Source organism: Cololabis saira, chromosome 2 (genome assembly GCF_033807715.1).
Source record: "Cololabis saira isolate AMF1-May2022 chromosome 2, fColSai1.1, whole genome shotgun sequence".
Lineage (NCBI taxonomy): Eukaryota > Metazoa > Chordata > Actinopteri > Beloniformes > Belonidae > Cololabis > Cololabis saira.
The window spans coordinates 40,888,211-40,912,123 of NC_084588.1; the positions used below are offsets into that span (position 1 = coordinate 40,888,211).

General features: G+C 42.8%; 1 protein-coding gene across 1 annotated transcript in view; it reads right to left on the reverse strand.

Moving 5' to 3' along the window:
* Positions 1-3,285: 3,285 nt before the first annotated feature.
* wtip (WT1 interacting protein) overlaps positions 3,286-23,913 on the reverse strand; it is a 35,911-nt gene continuing 15,283 nt past the window's right edge. The window contains exons 4-9 of the mRNA XM_061745627.1: positions 14,904-14,971; positions 11,525-11,587; positions 11,314-11,444; positions 11,094-11,145; positions 6,714-6,782; positions 3,286-4,498 (exon numbers count right to left, since the gene is read on the reverse strand). Coding sequence (XP_061601611.1) covers positions 4,346-4,498; positions 6,714-6,782; positions 11,094-11,145; positions 11,314-11,444; positions 11,525-11,587; positions 14,904-14,971 — 536 coding nt within the window. The 3' untranslated portion in view covers positions 3,286-4,345. The remainder of the gene's footprint in view (positions 4,499-6,713; positions 6,783-11,093; positions 11,146-11,313; positions 11,445-11,524; positions 11,588-14,903; positions 14,972-23,913) is intronic.

Consider the following 23,913-nt stretch of genomic DNA (forward strand, 5'->3'; position numbering starts at 1 on the left):
TTGTTAAATGCCATATTTTATTGGATCCTCTTAAATTAAAGTTCAAAAGTCTACACACTGATCACATCTTGACTCTTATTTCCAATCCACTGCGATGCCGTATAAGGGCACATCACACCAACATGGTCCAAATAAAAAATATAGAAATAACGGCATAGAAGTGTTAATTTGCTGAAAATAATTTGGGGGACAAATTTGTTGGTACCCAATGACAATAAATAATAATTTACTGAATATTAACTAATGGAAATTGAACATTGCTTTTGAATTGGAGTTCAAGAGAATTGTTAAAAAAAAATAAATAAATAAAACCAGCCCAGACAAAAATCATGGGACCCTCAAATGAATATTTTGTTGCACAGACTTTTGAAGAAATCCCTTCAGTACATATTCAGTACATTAGTATTTATTATTTCTGTCTAAAGTTAATTCAGTGACCATTGTGGGTTTTTCTCTCTAATTACAGGTTACTAACAGATTTGTCCACAAGTGAAAACTGTCAACAGTTGCTCGTATCATATATTCCAGCTTTAATCTAAATCTTAAAGACATTACAATGTTTTTGCCATTCAAGAGTTCATTTAGCACTTAAACAACTTTTATTCGAGTTTGTGTTTCAGGGTCTTTCCCGATTTAAACCCTTGAAAAAAAATATTGAGTTCAAGGGTTAAGAGTTCATACGTTTTTTACTTCTTCGCACTCCTTTTTCTAGCATGACACATTTGCTATTATATCTATTAATTCGTTTACGATGGTACATTTATTATTTAGTGATTATTCTTGTTCTTTTTTATGTTATTGATTAATTGTACTGCTGTTTTAATTTATTTTTTTGTGCTTATGTTTGTAATACAAATTATCAATCAATCAAAAAATAACTGACAAGCAGAAGAGCTCCACACACACACACACACACACACACACACACACACACACGATTAAACAAAAGACAAACAAAGAAGGAAATATTTTGGAGATAGCTACAAAACCACTTTATTGAAAAAGCAGATTATGTCATCTACAGTTAAATGATACGTCCCGATTTTAATACATTAAATAACTTTAGACTTTTTTTTTCCATGTCATGTTTAGATAAATAGATCTAGTCTCCTTTTTTTTTCCTTTTTTCTTTTTTTTCTCCAAAGAAACATCTAGGTAATCAAAACACTTAGCAATATAAAAGATGTGACAGCGGTTGAGATGTGCTTGTTGGAACTAACAGTAGGAGAAGAGCAACGGTCGTGCTCTTTCCAAGTGATTTCTGACAGGAAAATAAAATAAAATACTAGTCTCTTTATGTACAGAGTAACTAACGGTGTGCTATGCAACAGAAACTGGAGTAGTACTTTTAAACGAGTGAATTAAGACATCTTTCAGGGAGAAACATTCTGGTCTTTGTTAAGTGTTCCTCGGGGATGATATTGTGCAGATTATTCCAGAGAAAGCCTCGTTCTCCAAGTACAGCACACGATCGGACCCGTGCGCAAAGATGAGGCACGAGGGTCACGACTCATACAGTTTACAGTCCTTTCCTTCTCTGCTTTTCAAAAACAACACTAATTATTATTACATTCACATGAATGCCATTACATCGGGTTACATTACAAAGCATTCTCTGCCTATGGTGACCCCTGACTTCAGCGTCTGTTTTTTGACACATTCAGTAGTATATTTATTCAGGCTTTGTGTGTTACAGCATCACAACACGGATCACAGGACCGGGTCAGTGTCTGCAAGCTACGCTTGGTGACTCTAGCTGCAAATACAGGGTGGTTGGAGAGGTTGCTGCGTGGAAAGCTCGGTGTATCTACAGAGGAAAAAAAAAAACAACAAATGTCGCTGGTTGATTTGTGCAAACCCTTCATGTTCCACATCCCATAATCCCACGAGCTGGACACAAGCCTCAGGAATGAGGGATGCGATGGAGAGACAGCGTCGTCCAAATGGTCACCGGGTTTCAGCAGACGAGGCTGGGGTCATCCTGTCGGACAGTGAGGTGCATGTGCCATGGCCCTGCCACTAGTACACACACTCACACACACTCTCACACACACACACACACACACACACACACACACACACACACACACACACACACACACACACACACACACACACACACACACACACACACACACACACACACACACACACACACACACACACACACACACAAACACTCGCACTTTGCTCATATGTGAAATAAGCACAAATTGATGGGGTTCATCTGCATAAACATGAACAAAAGTCATTTAAAATCTGGGTTCCCAAAAAAATTAGGGTCCATATTTCAGGGGAGAAAGGGTGTGAATGTTGTTCCAGCACCACCACAGCTTGAAGTTTCAAGTGTTTTGTCTCATGTTGGTCTTATTTTGCATATTTACACACATATACAACACTCAGAGCCACTGAATAAAACACTTAAGTGCCTGCACACACACACACACACACACACACACACACACACACATTCTCACACACACGCACACACACACACACACGGGTGGGTCTCCCTTCTCCAAAAACATGGGTGGGACCAGCACCTTCATGTTTTCGGGAATGCAACCCCACCCCCCCAAAAAAGAAATAAACTAAACAAAAACATGACAGCAAACTTGACGGCAGACGCCGGCGAGACACAAACACACCTGTTCTATCTTAAGGCATGTGGACAGGTGGAGGTTTTCATCGTGACACGCTCTGCGCTCGCATGACGAAGAACAGACCTGGTTCTGAGCAGACATCCAGCTAAAAGGTATTTGTATGCGTTATTCAGATGCGAGTACCTGGGAGTAACTAGGACGACAGCTAATGACATTCTTAAAAGGATTTTTTTTTTTTGTATCTAAGAACTTGTTTTTCTAAACATTTCTAAATCCTGATTCTAAGATTTAAAAATGCAAGATTAGAGCCACTGAAGAAAATAGAATTCTGACAAAAAAATCAGAATTGACTTTTTTTTAGAAATGGGAAAAAAAAATTCTCCCTAAACTTTTTCGTTTTAGGTTTCTGAAAAGACTTTAATCTCAGAATTATGAGTTTTTTCAGAAACCTAAAACAAAAACTTTAGGGATGATTTTATTTTCATTTATAAAAAAAAAGTCAGAATTCAGACTTTAATCTCAAAATTCTGACTTTAATCTATTAAGAAAATAATTTTAATTCTGAGAAAAAAAAAAAAATCAGAATTCTGACTTTATGCAGAAGCCTAAAACAAAAACTTTATGGATGATTTTGTTTTCATTTCTAGAAAAAAAAAAAACTGAATTCTGACTTTTCTCTCAGAATTCAATGTATTTTCTTCAGTGGCCCTGATCCTCTTCCATGGGCCTTGGAGTAGCAGTGGAGATAAAATCAGTTTTCTTTCTCTTTAATGAAAACACAGGAGCTCAAACATCAGCGCCAGGCTGTCGACAAGAGTCAGTTTGTTTAAAAAAAAACTGCCCAAATGATTCGACTTAAGCAGATTCGAAGTACTTAAATGTGTGTGTGGGGGGGGGGGGGGATACCTGAATACAAATACTATGTGAGCGAGGTCTGCTCCCACAGAGCGTGTGGATGTCTGACCCTCGAGGAGGAGAAATGACACGACGAGGATTCAGACCGACGATGAAACAGTTTCACCTCCGATTCCATAACGAGCGCAACAACATTTACAAAAAAAAACTACATCTAGCATTTTAATGTGGAAAACATCTGCCAAATATATATTCATATATATAAAAGACAATCTATGTGCATCTAACTTTTTCTTTTTCTGTCATAATATAATTATTAATTAAGACACTGCTTGTGAATCTCTTGAGGTGCTGTCTTAGACTTCTAAGTGGAATGTCAGTCAGTTTTCTGGGCTGGTGGCGCTACGGTGCATCTGCTGTGCCGGCACGCTGCCAGCTGACTAGCAATCAGTTTATTTCAGTTTGTGTTTGTTGTGCACAGCCCCGTGTGGGGATGCTGGCTTGTCCTTTGCATAGCCTGCAGCAGGGCTCTGTGCCGGTGCTGGGAGCTGCACACCGCCGTCCGGCCCCGGCTCGCTCCCCTGGACTCCCTCGCGCCGGCAGCAGCAGCAGCAGCAGCAGCATCCGGACCTGTGGCTGGACCAGCTTCAGTCAGAGTGCAGGGACAGTGAGGGGGCAGGGGGCACGGAGAGATGTTCAAGTCCAAAAACACTCCTTTTGACCGCTTTTAGGGTTGCATGGTGGCATGGAGCTGCATCCGTTTGTAGATCCGAGGCCGGGCTGTCCAGCTGAGGACGGGGACAGTATCTCAGGTGGCCGGGGGGGGAAGGGGGGGCTGCTGCTGGTGTCCTGGACCACCTGGGGGGGTGGAGCGTGGGCCGGCCCCCTCACAGTTCAGTCACGTGGAGAGGGTAGCTGGGGGGCGGGTGGGCGGGGACCTTGGACTGCAGCCGGTGGATGTGGCAGCCGTGGCAGAGGAGGTGTCCTTCCAGCGGGTAACAGCGGTGGCCCTCCTCGTCGTTCAGCTGCAGCCTGCAGTCCTGCCAAACACAAACACACCACAGACAGTCACTCATTGTGTGGAGATGAGTTCTTGGAAATGTGCGCCAGAGAAACGGGCGACAGTTTCAGTGATGGCAGACGCATTAATGTAATAACTGCTTTCCCGGACTGTCTGAGGTCGGAGCAGACGGCGTCTGCGTTCACCGGAGAGCTCAGATATCCAAACCGGGATTTCTGATCATAAAAAAATGCTCCACTTCCTAGAGGGTGAACGGAGACGGATTTATGAATGAACACGCTGAACCTTTAACTTGCCGAGGAACTGGACTGCCCCTCTTGATGGGTTACATATGGCACTTTTCACTAGTACCTACTCGGCTCTACTCAACTAGGCCTGGTTTCTTTTCCATAACAATCCAGCACCTGGAGCAGAAGTAGGAGGGTTGGAGCAAAGCTGCTGTGACATATCTGATTGTGTGATCTAAACGAAGAAGACAACAACAGATGTAGAACCTGGAAGAGATGATATATGTGCTGCTGGGTCTGTGGCTTGTGTTCGATACCAAGTTAAAAAATGAGAGTGAGAGAAGGTTCAAGCGGTGATGCTTTTTCATTTTTTTTAGTTTGTCTCGGCACTGCTGAAAAGTCAGCTGGAGCCGCGAGCAGCTATTAAGAGACAGAGATCCTGGTATCGCCCGTCTAGATCCCTTTTTTTTTTTTTTTTAAACTTTATTTTTCAGTTTTTCGCTAACAAACATTGAACTTACAAACGTAGATATACAAAGAGAGTACATACAAATCCCCCTCCCATGCTACTTTAGTCTTATCCCATGACATCGGTTTCAAGCCCCTTATCATGTTGTAAATCACAGAAACTCGTTTCTTCCCATAGGGATCCAGTTCTAAAATAGCATCTAACTGGCTCTTAGGTGGTATAAAAGGGAATGAGGGAAACTTTTCTCTGGTGAAGCTACGTATCTGGAGAAATCTAAAATAATGCGATCTGGGTATATTATGGTCATTTTCGAGCGTTTCAAACGAAATAAACGTGTTATCTTCGTATAAATCGCAGAAGAATATCAGTCCATTTCTATGCCCGTCTAGATCCCTTTTTAATTCTCTCCTCAGCCACCAGGTTTATAAACATCTGCACCTCAGAGTTGGATCACCAACCAGACTTTTGCGCTGCCATTGACTTTTGCGCTGCCATTGCTGGTCGAATAAAATGAACAAGAAGCCATCAGAGTCGCTCTTTCACTGATTTCCGCCTCCTGACTCAGACGTCTCAATCCCAACCCCCCGACCAATCGGTGGCCTGTAGTGTGATGACGTCAGATACAGCCGACTCAGCCGCTTAGAACCTCGGCAGAGTAGTTACAGAAAAGTATCTACTCGGCACGGTTGGACCCCTAGTGGGAAAGAACCAAACCGAGTGGAGGAGAGCCGGGCTGAGTAGGTACTAGTGGAAAAGTGCCAATAAACCCCACCAGCCCCCCTGAATGATCCACATCCACATAAAACAGCAAAAAAATGTCTCTCTGATGATTGCTCCTGCACCGTTAACACTCACTTTCAACACTCCTGATGTGTTACAGTATAACAGAATGCACAATATGTGATGAATTTACCATCTCCTGAGTGATTCAGCTGCGGACTTTAGCCCCCCCCCCCCCCCCCCCGGTGCTTGGTTGAATGATTACCCCACTGCTTACATAATGATCTAAATCCATTTCTCTGAAGTGGAACGTCAGCCATCCAGAAACATTAGCAAGTCTTATCAGGAGGGTGAAAACAATGTGTCTCGCTGCTCCGATTTAAATAACAAGTCACAGCGGGGTGACAGGAAACATGTCTGGAAACATCCTCCCGTCACTTCTGAGCGACGCGCCGAGGAAGGCGCTGAGGTTTCTGGAGCCCCCGGCGGAGACGCGGGAGCTCACTGGAATGCGCTGCGTCAATGAGTCACGACGGCGAGCAGGAACCTCGAGTTTAAAATCAATCTGCTTTCCTCCGTCTCTCCTTTGATCTCTTGTGTCTCATTCATCCCACAAGAGCGATGATTCACCCTCACTGGAGCTAAAGTCTAGTGTTTTCCACGACTCGGAGCCCTCGGCCCGGGGTCAGAGTTCACCAGACCAGAAGTGGATACATCAGACTGTGTCTCGCCTGGTTAATCGCGACAACCACAGAAAGCTGAATCACACCGCTCTTACTCACAGTTCATAAGTGCATGAGGATGAGGGGGGTACTCACCTCACAGTGGTAGCACTCCACGTGGTAGTCTTTGTCCATGGAAACCACCCGGATGGTCTCCTCTGAACCCTGCAGGACCAGACACGCAGTTAGAACCTCCTGTCCCATCGGGCTCACTCAAGCTCTCACCTTTGACTAGGCCTGTGTTGAAAAAAATCGATTTCCCAATTCTAAATCGATTCTCATATTAATTCCTGAAAATCGATTCATATGTCTAAAGATCGATTTTTTTTTTAAATTTATTTATTTTTTTCTTATTTTATTTATTTATTTATTTTTTTTTTTCATCATTACATTACAACTTTTGGTTATTTTTTTGTTTATCCCCAAAAAAGGAATGTTTTGTTGGACACGAGAATAACTGGTGCCATTTTTTTGCCTTTAAATATGTTTAAAGGTATGAAAACATTAAAGTGTTAGGTTATAATTGCATAAATTGTCTATATTTCATTACTTTATATACTGTCTTGGGGTTACATTTGCAAAAAATGCTAAAAACCAAATGCTCAAAAATTAAAAACCAAAATAGACCGAAAATGGAACAAATAAAAACGGAATGTGGGAAAAAATAAAAACGATTTCATCCGTCTGTTTGCTGCCCTGGATCTGTTTGGTAATTCTGACCCACATGATGTTTCTGAAAGCAGTTCTATCAGCACATACTAGTAGTAATATTTTGCATAACTACAGTCATATAATTCATGCAACGGCTCAAAAAACTGTTTTAATAACACTAACCCAAATCAATATCGGAATTGAATCGAATCGAATCTTGATAATCGATTCTGAATCTTAAGAATCAGAATCGAATCGATTCTTGACATTTGAATCGATCCCCAGCCCAACCTTTGACCCCCGCAGCCGCCACAAGTCCTCGGTGAAGGACTTCACCGGTATAGACGAATCCGGCGAAACCCGGAAGTCGAGCGGCCGCCATTACTGCGGTGGCGGCTCCGCTCCTCCGCTCCAGCCCATAGACATATATACGTATGGATCTATTACTCCGCTCCCTGCCAGGCTCTCTTAATGTATTTGTATCATCGGAACACTCCTGTCCCGTCACGTGCATTTGTTTTGATAGTGAATGAAGACGGGACGGACTGTCAAAACTACTTTTCTGTTTCACCAAGTGAACAGACGGAACGCAAAAAAAAGGTTGTTAAACTGCTGGAAAGGAACTGGAATTTACCTGGATACCTTAAACAAGGAAGCCAGGGAGCGGTATATGGAGAAAATAATGATTATTAACGGTTTGATCCATATGAAATCACTACTAGTGGAGCTCCGATGAGGATTTACTGCCGCAGTTCTGCACAACCCACGTCTTACTACCTTGTTTAGTGTTTGACAGCTGCTTTGGTAAATGTTTGACTAGCCATGTGTTTCAATAAATTAGTATAATAGTACAACATACAGTACATCTTTTTTATTACTCTTACTTCTCTTTTCTTTTTTTTTATGCTGAAGAGGCTCCGAGACATGAGCAATATTTTTGTTTTCCTCGTGAGATTATTTTTTTCTTCTGCAGCTAGAAATAGAGTTAATATTTTTTCCTCAACAAACTAGTTTTATCTGCAGATTGGGGTTATGTATGTATGTATTCTGTATCATCCGGAGCTGAGATAGTTCTGCCCTTCAATTAGAGACCTGTAATTGCGTTTTTTTTCGTCATCGGACGCCAGGCGATCAATAAAATATTATTGGATACCTAAAATTAAACAAAACATACACAGGTAATATTTAATTGTGCAGACATGCCTCGTAAGGAGAGGAGGTGGAGAGAGCTATATTACAGTGTTTAATCATACACTCCCTTATCTCCCTATTCCTCTATTCTTTCCTGCTTATCGCTCAAACAAATCATTATTTATAAATTAACATCAGCATTAATTTAAGATACCTTCATTATTTATGGAAGGCCACTGTCTAACATCATCAATCCAGCTATAATGATGCTGTAGAGCGTCAGGTTACAATAACAGCGCTGCGGTGGCAGATTGACACCTGCCACCGCAGCAATGGCGCCGCCGCAAGATGGCGGCGCACACAAACCGGTCGCCGGATTCGTCTATACTCGTCAGAACTGATCTGACTGCTTCCATCATCCGTTACAACACCGACTAACGGGGCGGCTTGAAATCATTCTTGCTCACGTTGCCACGATGTGTTTTTAATGACGATGCTGTATCCTTGAAATCAGCGGTTCTCCACCTTTTTTCTGGCATATTTTTGATAAACTTTGAGTCCAAATCAGTTGCTGTAAATCCCAACATGATATATTCTTGTTTTTGTCGTCTGTTTTCTTTTTCTTTCCGTTGGCTCAGAGTCTGCTACGTTCAGAACAAGCCGTCTTTTTTATTTTTTATATGGGCCATTTTTGTCTACTTCTTCTCATCCTCTTCTTTTTGCCACTGTGATTATCGTCTTTTTTTTTTTTTAACATTATTGCAATTTCAAGCGCTTCAACAATGCAAACGTGTGCAAGATAAAATACACGTGTGAAAGAGAAAAAGAGGGTCATGTAGCTTAGGTAGATAAAGGTCTCAGTCACATTTGAGTGAAATAATCTATTTCTATAAATGTCAGTGAATCAATTAAAAAAGAAATAAATAAATATTATCACTGACCCCTTGCTAGATCAGCGGTTCTCGGACCCGCCATCACCCCTCAATGACAAGCCGCGACACAAATAGAGGAAAATATTCAGGTTTTCAAAGCTTTTCCTTGAAACGATGGTTTAAAGCTCAGGTTGTACTGACTTTGCAGTGCTTTTGAGCACAAATGTGAAATAAAGAAGTCCCACAACTGAGAAGTATTTCTAATTAGACTCAAAAAAGTGTAACTTTTACCTGAAGAAAAGCCCTACGAGCCGCTTTTGGGTCCCGCCCCTCCAGTTGACAACCACTGCTTCAGATCATGAGCACTTCATATCGTACACGTGCTTTACCTTAAGTCAAATTTTTACATCGCTGACTAATTTTGGCTTTGAGAAATCAATATGAGTGAACATTTCGATGTTTGTGAGGTTCATCAACCAAGACTCTGTCAGTCTGTTGTGGTGAAGAGGGATTTGACCCGAAAGGCCAGTCCATCTACGTTCCGGAGGGGCGATACGGTTACCTGTTACTTGACTTCAGAAATGAGGAAGTTATGAGATAGATGGATGGTTCATCTACATGCTGCAGTCTGATGAACAAATATCTAGGAAGAGTTCATTGCCGTGAGCATGACGGTGATGGAAAATAACAGAGGAAACCCAGAATAGGACTAAAAAAAAAAAAAAATTACTGGGACTGAGCTGGACTTTCACAAAAGCACTGATTTGTTTGTTGTTTTGTTGTTTTTCTATCCCTAAAAATAGTAACAGCCCAATTACATTGGTATATGACTTTGGGGGTGATATATGACAACATTCAGACTAAAGTGTTTACTAGTATAACTAGTGACTACTACTGGAATTGCTAATTATTGATCTAAGAAATAATTATTTATCTCTAGATAACCCATTTCGGTTTCGTTCTCATTTTATTTTCTTATTTAAGCTTACATTCATTGCACTACTACTACTTTTTTGTTATGCCACTACATTTGTATCTTTTTATTTATTTACTATTTTTTATTTTTATTTATTTTTTTTGCTATTCCCAAAGGAAAATGAATGATGATAACCGTGGGGGGAGTGATGGGGAGAGGGAGAAAAAAAAAAAAAAAAAAAAAAAGGTATTTTCATCTGTTTTGCTCTGTATTGTGGAAACAATCTGCCAATAAAAATATATATATTAAAAAAAAAAAAAAGCACCGCTGCCTCTATGATGATCCCAGAGTGTAATATCATGGTGAGATATCAGCGTGAGACGTTCCGTCATCCAGGGGGAACTCTGAGTAGAGCCGCTGCTCCTCCACATCTACAGGATTGGTAAACTGGTGATGATGCCCCCTAAATCTAGAAAGCCAGATATCTAGGAAGCTCTGGCAGGAGAGGAGCTTGTACGCAAGGGAACAAAGGGGAGCTTCTTGCCGTGAGCATGACGGTGATGGAAAATAACAGAGGAAACCCAGAATAGGACTTAAAAAAACAAAAAACTTGGCCTCGCTGGACTTTCAATAAAGCAGCGATGGCTCTACGATGATCCCAGAGTGTAATATTATGGCAAAAGCAGATTCTAGTCATTAAATGGTTGTAATTTTTCAATCTTTCCTCCAACTTGAATTTAAACGCGTTCAGATTTAGAGCCAGCAATCGACACTTTAAGCCTGTATCCATAAAAACAGCAGGAACGTCTAACGGGCCAAAACTGAAAAGCCTAAATAACCCAAATTATGTCACTGTTGAAATATTATATTTCCCGGCCCGACTGAGTAAAGAAAGAGCGTCCGTACCTGGGCGGGAAGGATGGGCTGGTTGCATGAGGCACACTTGGGAGCAAAAACCCTGCGATGAGAGAGACAAGAGAGATGAAGCTCAGCTGATCTGTGACTCCCCACTCACAGACCGGCGACAGGAATAGTCCGGGTCGCCCTACGAGTCTCCCGAACAGAACATCCTGAACCCAAGATAACATTTGTACAAGTGTGGCGAGCAGAGAGTCGTCCTCCTCACGTGTGGTAGTCTTTGACGCAGTAGATGTTGTTCTCCACGTCCACGGTGAAAGGCACTCCGTCCAGACCCTCTTTGCACACCACACAGCGGAAACAGCCGGGATGGTAGGACTTCCCTAGTGCCTGCAGGATCTAAACCGCCACACAAAACACTTCTGATAAGTCAGACGTAGGAGGAAGACCGTGCCGCGTACACGAGGGGCGTTTCTCACCATCTCCATGATGAGGTGACCGCACACGAAGCACTTGTCGGCCGTCTGCTGGAAACCAGAGTACTGCGGGTGACAGGAACAGCGACAGGAATGATTATTTCTCTTATGTAAAGTTGCTTTCGTCAATGAAAATTCTGACTAAATATCGTCGTCAACGAGGCCTGTGTTGAAAAAAATCGATTTCCCAATTCTATATCGATTCTCATATTAATTCCTAAAAATCGATTCATATGTCTAAAGATCGATTTTTTTTAAATTTTTTTTTTTTTGGGGGGGGGGGGGGCGGTTTAAATGTTCTTTTATTTATTTTATGTATCCCCCCCCCCCCCCATCATTACATTACAACTCTTGGTTATTTTTTTGTTTATCCCCAAAAAAGGAATTTTTTGTTGGACACGAGAATAACTGGTGCCATGTTTTTGCCTTTAAATATGTTTAAAGGTATGAAAACATTAAAGTGTTAGGTTATAATTGCATAAATTGTCTATATTTCATTACTTTATATACTGTTTTGGGGTTACATTTGCAAAAAATGCTAAACACCAAATTCTCAAAAATTAAAAACCAAAATAGACCGAAAATGGAACAAATAAAAACGGAATGTGGGAAAAAATAAAACCGATTTCATCCGTCTCTGTTTGCTGCCCTGGATCTGTTTGGTAATTCTGCTCCACATGATGTTTCTGAAAGCATTTTAACAGCATTCTGGGAGCTGATTGGTCCTTACACCATCATTAGCTGCCAATAGCTGTTTAATCTCAATATAATACCTGTATTAATATGTTGCATAACTACAGTCATATAATTCATGCAACAGCTCAAAAAACAGTTTTAATAACACTAACCCAAATCAATATCGGAATCGAATCGATTCTGAATCTTAAGAATCGGAATCGAATAGATTCTTGACATTTGAATCGATCCCCAGCCCTAGTGTCCTCTGGTTTAGTTCTGCTGGGTGACGTTAGTCCTCAATTCCAGTCGCTGCAGCGGGGAATCAGATCCAGAAGATGCAGCTGCAGGTTAGAGGCTGATGCCGTTAACGCAGAGCTCTAGTTAACGTCAGTTAAAAACAAAGTTACATAGAGAAAGGGACCGATGGCCGGCCACGCCGGGATCTTCTCTGGGGCTGGGAGAAGAAGAAGAAACCATCTTTGGATACACTTTCCTACATAGACGTGGAAAAGAAAACCCAATGTGTCGTCGAAAAAGAAAAAGACGGGGAGAAATGTGGAAAAATAAATATGTTGTAAACTGAAATTAGAGCATCTTCTGTATTTGGAATGAATGTATTCTTGAGTCTATAAGGTAACAATTATATAATAATGAGATAACCTTGTTTGAATTGTAAAATGGGTTCGGCTAAATACAATCTTGGACTAAAACTAGACTAAAATGCTCAGACTTTTAGTCGACTGAAACTTGACACAACTAAAAAGGAGTTTGAACAAACGAATAAAAACTAAAATGATAGCTTCACCCAAAGACTACACTAAAACTAAAATGTAAACAGGCTGACAACAACAACACTAGTCTGATGACCATGCAGTGATTAAAGCGACGTTGTTAAGGTCCGGGAGTCGTCTATAGAGGGCGCTGCTGCGCTCTCTGCATCCACGCGAGGAGGATGGTCTGAATGCTTTGTGTGCCAGCTGTGGTGTTTTACTGAGACACTCTGGTGAGGGGTTTCTTCTTACCCCTGAGGGCACAGGGTTAAGAAACCCTGCATGTTTCAGATGCTTCAGAACTCCGTGATGACAGCTATTAACTTGGATCAGGTGTGATGATGCAGCGCAGCATCTAAACCCGAGGACCATGCAGGGTTAAGACTAGTGCCGTTTCTGGCAGCCTGTTTCAATTTTAGTTTTAGTCTAGTCTTTGGTTCAAGCTATCATTTTAGTTTTTATTAGTTTTAGTCACGTTCTTAGTCGTGGCAAGTTTCAGTCGAATAAAAGACTGAGCATTTTAGTCTTATTTTAGTCAGAATTGTCCAGGAACATTTTAATATAGTTTTAGTCAAAGATTGTATTTAGCCAAACCGATTTTACAATTCAAACAAGGTTATCTTATTATTATATTATTGTTTCCTTATAGACTCAAGAATACATTCATTCCAGATACAGAAGACTCTAATTTGAGTTTACAACATATTTATTTTTTTCCTGTGATTTTGTGGGATTGAGGACGTGACGTCACCCAGCAGCCGCCACTAAACCAGAGGAAACTACTTAAAACATGGATATTAAGGATCTTTGTTATAATATTTCGTCTTATCTCGTTTTGGTCAACAAAAATGGAGAAACATTTTAGCAGAGTTTTTATTTTGTAATCTACATCTTAGTCTGGTTTTTATTCCTCAACGATATTGCATTATATATTTAATTATCGTTATCGTCACATGACCAGCATTTTTGTTGCGTCTCATCTCGTTTTCCTCAGGTGATAAAGGTTTGTTGATATTTAGCCTCTTTAGTTAAGACTCCATCAAACTATCACAGTCAAATATTATATAGGACCATGTTTGTGTTTAATCGTCTCTCCGTTATATAACATAACAGCTTGTTTGTCTTTAACCGGGAGCTCAGGCAGATGATGACGGACCATCTGTGATGCACGAAACCCCACGGGGGTCATGACCTGATGACACGGAGGTGGAGGTGGAGATGGGAAGGCCGTCTCCTACCCCGACGTCACTCAGAATCAGCCATCTGCCGCAACCTCCCCCTCACATCCCCCCGTCGGGGTAACGGGGCAGACTAATCGAGTCTCAGTGGAAGGAGGGAGGAGACTGATCCCATCCTCTGACCTCCAGCACGTGAGCGGCAGTGATGGTAAAGCAACAACAAAAAAACTGAAATGTAGTGTTTCCCAACAGCTCGGGAAGTTGATCTCTGAGGGGAAACCGTCCAGAAATGGGAAGTATCGTCAGCGGATGAGATTAGTTCATCAGAATCATGAAGCTGTTTACAGGAACCTTTCTGCGCTGCTTCCACCCTGAAGGGAACGGCGCTGCCTCATTTAAATCAGTTCTCTCTTAGCACCATAACATAACAGAAGTTATGCAATCAGAATGATGATAATAACTTCCGTCAGCATTCAACTACATATAAACACTGGTGACTGCCGGCACCGTGGGAGCCGCTAACCTGGAGCAGATGGACCCGGACGCTCGGACGCTCGGAGCTACAGCTGTCCTGCAGCCTGCAGTTGTAAACGCTTGCAGGGGGGAACGAGCTCCTCGGGGGAAATTTGGTCAAAATTATTGTGTTAAATGGGGTGGGGGGGGCGGCTCAGTAAGGATGGCTGCAGGATTCAGCCCTCAATTCCTCCGAGCACCTAAACAAAGATGCTAATTACGAAAGCGACCTTGAATACTTACCAGAAAATCTTCCTCGCAGTAAACCTTCCCGTTGACGTTGTAAAACGCCTTCCCTCGCAGCCGTCTCCCTGGAAAGAAACACATTCAAATCTCAATATTCCTTTCTGAGTCCAGAAAAAACCTCTTGTACCGACTAACTGAGTGATCAAAAGTATGTGGAAGCTCCAGGGGCCGTTGAGAGTCATTTTAATGGGAACTGTTTTGCTTGTTTATTTGAAGAACCGGTGATGAATTCTGACAGGATGTTACTTTTGCATCAGATATATTTATACCGCATCACTTTGGCAAACAGAGCTCTGCAGCGGCCGTGGACTGCAGGTTAGACACCGACGACTCGGCAGAAGGCCACATGACTCAACTAAGATGAATAAACAAACACTACATATCCCTTTATTTGCATATATAAATCATTTCCACCTTTGAGACATCACTTTCCCGGACTTGATTTCCAGTTTGACGTAAGAACTTTAAAAGAAAAATAGAAAGCGATGCATCATGTTTTGTGGTCGGTGAACAGAAGAGAGGAAGCAGCTGTGACGGACAAGCTGGCCAGTCAGCATCAACTTCACCCTCGATGCATGCAGATCAGCACCAACAGGCACCGAGCACCCAGTTCCTGGTAGAAATGTGACATGTCTTTTTTATTTTGGACAATATTAAGATCATGACCAATTATCTCGGCCTATTTTGATCCAATCTTATTTAAAAGACGTGCATTTCAACTTGTGATTTATAACAGCGAGTAACAGTGAACCACTGAAAGATAAACGAAGCTGTTGGCTGCATCCTCCACTAGCTTTATTATTAGTCTCTTGAACTTTAGTCGCTTACTGACCACAGGCCGGTTTTTTTATTTATTTATTTGACTTTTCCATTTCTCTCCAGTGATTCACCAAAAATGTCTGATACTGAAAAGCAGCCTGTGTAGCTGGTCTTATTTAACCCTTTATTTGTTTTTGAACACCTTGAAATAGAGTAGAAATCCCTTGACATACCACTTAAACACAGATAAGATGCTTTTACTGCAGGAAAGTTTACACTTTCACATAAAAGGGTAAATTATTTGTCTCCAAATGGAAGTTTTGTAACATTTGTAGTTAAAAGTTACGAAGAAATGTTTTGCTTCGTTTAAGAAGAACAAGCACTGTCTCAGAGCTAATGCAACATGCATGTAAACATATTTCCTGCCCCTCGTGTTTTGGGAAAAAGAACAATAAACCAATCATGTCCGTCAATGTGCATCAGAACAAGGACCACGATATCCGTTTACCCGTATTATGTCAAATTACACCCTGCGGTTTCCCCGTTCTTTAGTGTCCACACATCGAGAGCAGATGGCAGACAAAGAGTGTCGTCGTCTTTCTGCCTCCGTTTAATTACTACGGCCATCGATTCCAACACGACTCAACTCACGACACACAAGCAATCAATACCGCAAGCTGTTTCCTAAAGCCCCCCACAATCGCTGCAACCTCCATTTGTGTCAGAGAGCTCGGTGACAGCAGACGAGGAGGAGGGACGTCCCTCGCTTTAAACAATTGCAGCATCGCAGTCAATTAGTTCGATTATCTATGAGAATATCGGGTTGATTATGCATTTATAATTGTTTATTTATTCAACTTTTTTTATGTATTCAACATGGACACGACCACCGAAACCCGCCCAGGTTCCTAGCGCCGAGCGTGAAGAGCGAATTCCTCGGGCCGAGCCTTCATTCACCAGAATCCAAGTTTGGATCCGATCTGAAAAGGAAACTCTCCAGCGGAGTGGCTCCTGCGGCCCAACGCCCCCCCGCCCCCCCGCCACGCATCTCGCACAGCTCCTCCATTCAAATTCACTTAACGGCAGTCGTGTCTCTCTGGCAGCGTGATGACTTCACCCGGAGCCTGGCGGGCCGAGCCGCTCATAAATCTGCTGGATTAGTCCGATTTCATTTTCTTTCTGAGGCACTATTGATTTTATGGGGGTCCCAGTGTCTCCTCCCTCAGTCCCTCTATTTCTCTTTTCTTTTTTTTTATAAAAAAAATGTATGCAATTGCTGAATTTCAGTCTCTCACATTCACTCCCTCGCACTCACACACAATGTCACAATGCCGGGAGATGGCAAGACATTAACATTCACGTAAACGGCCGCAGCAGCGGAGGAATGCCGTCCACACAATAGGTGAGACTTTTAAGACTTTTAGACTGAGGAGCAATTAGCATTTTGGTAGCGAGAAGACAACAGGAAAGCGGGACCGAGGACGAGCTCAACTGGATGCAACTCCTGAGAGAGCGACCTTCAGAAAACAGGACTTTGGGGGTTGGGGGTGGGGGGGGGGGGATTACAGTGCAGCAGAGGGGCTGCGGTGCTGCTGGTCTGTGGCCTCTGCTCTGCACGGCCAACACAAAGGCCTCGGCGCTGATGACTGTGTGGAGTGCTGCTAAGGGAGCAGGCCGACTGAGCAAACGGGGACATTCTTTCTGCCTGAGGTCACTAGCTGGTCCCATTCATCCCCCCCCCTACACCTCTCCAGCACCCGCTTCCCTCGCGGAGAAAGGGAGGGGGAGGGCTCAATGCCTCCTTCTCTCCCCTCTGGCCTTTTGTCACCAGACAGCGTTGCAGCAAGACAGACCATCCTTGCAGCGCAGCGAGAGATTAAACCCACAAACCTGGTTCGTTTTTATTTATTGGTTTCGATCAGTTAGTTATTTTAATGGAAGCCTTCAAAACAAACATGGGCCAAAACCAGCAACAGCTACTGAAACTGAACTCCCGAGTCGACATCTTCACCCGTAAAACGTGACGGCGAGGGATTTCTGTCCTCTCGCTCCGGTCGCGTTTCTGTGGAGCACTTTGCAGCCCCGACCTCTGATCTCTTCATTGTTGGTTGGATGTAATATCTAGTCAAGAAACGGAGCTCATTCTGCTCATGCATCCATTTCAAATGAGGGTGTTGCCATGGAAATGAGCATCGGTTGTGAAAGAGGACTGATGTGTCATCGTGGCCTCTGTATTATTCGGCTAAACTGTCTTCCGGTGCAGTCGTTGCACATCTGCACGTTAGTGCACACCCCAGTTTCATCTGAGAGGGATGCTCCCCTTGTTTTTTCCCCCCTTTTAACTAATTTAAGCTTGACTCAGACTCTAGCTGCGGCTCCACGCTGTTAAACTCTCAGAGAAAACAACAGTGTGTGAGACTCATCTCTGGACACCCAAAGCCACCTTTCCCTAGGGACTAAACTTAACAATCAGAATAAATAAAGCTTTAGAGAGACTATCTTATCCTCAAAATCAAGTTCTGCCTGCTTGAAAGTAATTTCTAAAGGCTAAACTGTTATCTAATAAGATAAATATCAATATTATCAATATCATGTTAGGTTGATTTGTGATTATAAACATCGGTTGTGAGCGTGAAAAGTGTCTCTGCAAGGTGTTCTCAGGGCCTGACAACACCTGGGAAAGGCTCCTCAGGAGAAACAGAGACAGAAAACCGATGAATGGACACTATATTTTTATCTCAGTGGGTCTGGCAGCATTTGTTTATCCATTTTTCATAGCACGGCACATCTTTACTATGACCGGTTCAACAACACAGGAATCATTCATTGTTATAAAGGCTGTTTGTTTACTTTCTAACATCTCAAAATGTAAAGTTCCCAAAGTTTAACATCAATTCTGCTCTTAAAACAGTATAATAATACAAAATGCCCCTGTATGTAGAGAGCAGAAGACTGTTCAGCTCGACAAGCAGAGCCGTCTCTGGCTAAATCTGAATCAGTGTCAGCTATGAAAACATTTTTAAAATCAACATTTGTGTTGTTCAGTGGGTTTTTCATGCATATTTAATTAAGTAAACACACATTTCTGCAGATGAGACTGAAGCAAGAAGACACATTATATAGATGTGGTCCAAATCAGCATGTTTGGAAAAGCAAACCCTGCAGAGAGTTCGCTTTCGGGTTCATCTAGGGGATGGTGCTGTGACTTACGGCCCGACCTTACACCAACACGGTGCCTAATGCACTTCATTCCTTGTGTTTTTACTGCTAATTTCCCTGGCATCGCTCATGGAGGTTACACACGTCTAAATTTACCTCAGACTGCAGAGCCGTAACACAACCAGCACTCGAGTAAAACCTACAACCACTTAGATATAAGATCATTTCCACCGCAGGCGAAGGTTTTACAATCAATAGCTTTCTTCTTAAAGACAAAAGATTAAAATTAATGACACGTCCGTCAACAGAGGTGCCTGCTCCAGAAACCGCAGCCTGCTCTAACCTGTGAGCCCCCCGCCCCCCCACACACACACTTTCCAGATGCCGAAGCGAAAGTTGGGACGGAGCCAAACAGCAGCCCGCAGTGCAAAGCAATCGCCAGTAATTCCCTCTGCGCGGGCCTGGCACGCCTCCTCTTCATCACCCGAGCTCGCTAAATACTGGCCACAGATTTAAATAATCAAAAGTGATTTTAGACAAAGTGGAATAAGACTTTCGGGGACTTTTAAAACACGTTAAAACCACAAACAGCTGATTCAGCCGGGGATCATATCAGGTCACATTACAGCTCGAGGTGTTTGTCAACTTCCCAGTAGTCGTACGTTAGTGGTGTGTTTCGACATGAGATAACCGTTCCTCTCCGTGAGGCAACTTCCTTTGTCTCTTTCCTTTTTCTAACTAAAAAGAAGAAGAAAAACTTTATAATTTAAGTGTTCCCATGTCAGCGTGAAACAATCTTGCCGTTATACTATCAGACAAATGTTAAGTTACAGTTACGGTTCATGCTGTTTAGCAGCTGAACCCCCCCCGGCAGCTCCCGCACCCCCGACGGTGCCATCAGGCTGATTAGTCAGAATAAGTGAGAGCTTCTCAGCATCCAGGCGCAGCGTGAACCCCGCCAGAGCTCTCTGCACGCCATCACCGAGCTGCATCCCTCACTGGTGATCACCTCCTCTAAACAGACTAAAATAGGCTCCCGGAGAGAAGTATTTCTACATCTTTCCTTAAAACATTGACATGGATAGAGAAATACAACAGGACTCGGTGTGTTTTCCTCGGCTGTGTTTTGTCACCGACACACGAAGCGGCCAGATAGAAGAGGGTTTGCTCCTGCTGGTGGGAGGAAACGGCTCAGTCTCTCTGTTCTCCATCTCTGGGAGAGACAGCTGAGTGTAGCCTGGCTGCAAGGACTGATAAAAGGTAGGATCTGCTCACGAGGGGAGGCTCAAACAGGTTGTGATGTATGATGCAATCATAGAGTCAGTGGGCTTTGCATCATTCAACATTAATATCATTAACCTGCCACAGCGGTGGTATCACACACTGCTGCCACTCCCCCTAATGAAGCCATGCTCATGTTGAAACCAAAACACACACACATTCAGCCCTAATTCTTCCTCAATGAAAACTATGGGAAGTTTTATTCCTGCAACTTCTTGGTATGAAGCAGGTTCACTGCTTGGGGCATCACAAAACAATACACTGTCATGAGCTCCCGCCTTCGTGTGTGAATGGACAAAATTGGTCATTTGATGAAATAAGATAGCAAAAATTACAACAACAAAAAGAAATCTTAGCGATCCTGCAGGTGGCAGTCGTGTTTAAATCAATAGATGCGTCTTATATCAGTAGGTCAGGATATAAACAACGATGCTGCAATAGTGAGCCTGTGTGATTTTGTTATGTTAAAGGGGACCTATTATTGCATCTAATACCTATTTTAAACAGGCCTTGAATGTTTTAAAAACAAGCTTTTGATTGTTTTTGCTAAATAAATTAGAAATTCAGTCTCTAAGCCATGTCTTTATCTTTCCCCGTTTCTAACCTCATTCTCTATGCTCTATTGAGTGGGCGGGGCTATGATAATGAGGCTCTGTGCTGATTGGCTGCCTGACGCGATGACGTGATACACCGCTACGAAAAAATGGCAGAAGCTCCGGCCGGCGGAGTTAGTTGTGGACGTGGTTTCACGCATCGCTCCTGTCGTCCCGCTGCTGCTTCCACCTGCCTGCTGTGCTGCTGACGTCCCCGACCCCCAGTCTGGCCTTCGGCAGGAGGGCCCCCCCTTATGATCCAGGTCCTGCTCAAGGTTTCTTCCTCCTAAAGGGGAGTTTTTACCTGCCATTGTTTATGTAATAATTGCTCGGGGGTTTATGTTCATGTTCTAGGTCTCTGGAAAGCGTCTAGAGACAACATCTGTTGTATTAAGACGCTATACAAATAAAATTGAATTGATTGAATCGTGACGTCACGACAGGAGCAGAATCTGAACAGCTCGTAGAAGCCACATCACACTGGATGGCTCATCCGGGCGGCTGTACAGACACTGCAGAATTTGGTTGCTTTCCTCCTTCTCTGAGTTGGCAGGCTGAGGGGAGACCACTTTATATATGTTAAAGCAAGAGAAAACATGTTTTTCATAATAGGTCCGCTTTAAGTTTTTGTGTAGTGGAGGGGGAAAACTTCATACACAAGTTATTATGACCAGACGAAACTTGTGTGGAGCGATGGATTCAACGTCTGTACAAAGACGTGTGCGGACGAGGGATCGGAGGCATTTTTGGAGACATTAAATCCCATAACAGCAACGTCAAAGATAGATAAGATGACTTAAGTTGAAAAACATCAGATACATATCCCATTTAGGACCAAATACGAAAAGTAACACAGGTCAAGAAAAAGGGATTTTAGGCTGGTTTTGCCTACAAGTAAAGGAGGTATAGTGATGAATGAAAACACACCTTAACTGCTGCTATCCAACAACAGGTATATATATTACTGTAAATGGACACATACTGTTAGAGCTCAGGGAAACCTTACAAAATAAAAGCAAACAATCAATATCTTTGCATCCTCAGATATCAGCAAGTTGTGGTCATGAATGACTTTAGAAATTCAAGAGTCCCGAATTTTGAGTGTGTTTGTGTACCGGAACGTATTCAGTGGAAAAACTGGAGGAAGTGCGACTCATCCTGCCACAATTTCAGCATCAACCCCCCCCACCGCCACTTAATGTCACTGTTTAAGATCATGAGTAAAACTCTCCAGACTTTTTCAAGCTTCAGAAGAACAAAGCCGCTGCAAGATATTTAACACGGCACTTAAAAAAAAAAAAAAAGCTAATGTGTGCTGAGCAGAACGAGCGAGCGCCGCTCACAGCGAGCCCGCTGCAGGCCTGCCCCTTCCGATGCGCGGGTCTGGTACACTTTGTGACTGTGCGATTGAGGTCCTCCGGGGAAGACGGGCTGAAGTGGTGGTGGGGAGGGTTGCATTCTTGGCCATCTCATGAAAAAAGGGTGCAACCATGGGAGTAAGCCAAGAGGAGGGCTCAATTATGCATGGTTAAACAAAGCCCAAGGCTACCAGCGACCAATGTCTCGGCAAACTCGGCCTCACTCTGGAGCGCCGGAGTCCAGGAGGACTACAGACGGGGGCATGAAGGATAAAAAAAGAGAGAAAAAGAAACCAAAAAGAAAAAAATACATATAACAGGAGACACAAGAATTCGGCTCCTGATAAATCACCAGGTTGTGTTATGACAAGTACAGGCACTTTGAAACTAAACTTCTCACATGCCTCCTTTAAAGAAAACATTCACGAGAGGTCAAACGATAGATTGCGTAGTTTACGTTCCCAATAAACCATCTGGAGAGGCACGTTGGCCCGTGCAGCCATCATCAGACCTACGCATGGCAAAGGAAGTGACCTGCTGACTAATCGTGGGCATGATTTCTCCAGTAAACCCGGCAATAATCCTCAGGAAATGTCTACAAGTGATCACGACACACAAAGCTGGCTCATGTGGGAGTTTCAGAGGACATGAACCGGTTCTTTTACAGATAAGTCCGTTTGAAAAACCCAAAGTACCATGAGGATGATTGGAATAAGCTCCCAACAAGGCTGCAGGCTTCTCTTCCACGGGGATCCTCACATCAGGAACTGGACACTCGGCAGCTGGCCCCTCTTTCTTCCTACCCACAATAAATCGGAAAGTATGTGGCTTTGGTTACATGTAAATTATAGGCAGTAGTTGAGGAGCCGGAGGGGTGGAGGTGGAGGATTGTATCCATGTATAGAGCATAAATGAATGGAGCCCAGGCTGAAAGGCCCTCTCCCAACATCTTCCTCTTGTTTCCCCGGGAAACGGGAGAGGAGGTCCGGGGTCGGATGACAGGGACGTCCCAAAACATCCACACAAAAAACACACATATTTCACTACCTCTCTGACCCTCATTCCTGCTGCAGAGCTGCTCCAATGTGTTACGGAGCACATTTCACCTCACCGCTGATCTTTTTCAGCGTGATTTATTTTAAAATGCACATTTTGATGAAGACTGTGGGCGTCATCTTCGACAGCAAACTTTTTGACTCTAGTGGCAAGTTCCTCTAACATTTAATACTGCAGCTTTCAGACCTTCAACTGGTGAGAAGTACGTCTCCCCAGGAGTGGTGGGTTAGGCTGGGGTAGTACAGACACCAATTAAGATGAAGCCGACAGATGCACTGACGTTAAAGCGATCATTTGGTATAATTTGAAAAAAAAAAAAAAAAAAAAAAGCTTCAGGAGGAAGTTTTACAAAAGCAAAATGTGCACTTCCCCAAAATAAATTGGATGTTAAGTGCAAATTACCGTATTTTCTGGACTATAAGCCGCACCCGCTGCATTAAAAAAAAAAAATATGCAAGCCGCAGATATTTATGTTGTTAGATTAGATATTTACTACATGTACAGAAGGATTTTGAACTGTAAATGATGTACATGTTTGTACCTAAATAGATCCTTTCCTAACAGTGTCTTTTAACACGGCAGCAACTTTGCTGATTAAAATGGGACAGAATCAAGAGAAAATAACCGATATTTATTTATCTGTTTGAAATCTGCTTCTACCTACTTCTATCTGCTAAAGAAGAAGTAGCGTATTCTTCTTTGCATTTAATTTGTCTTAGTTTTGATTCTAATTCTGGTTAGAGTGCCCCGAGTGGTGGCAGAAAAATCCACAGAATAGCTGCACCTTTGTATAAGCCGCAT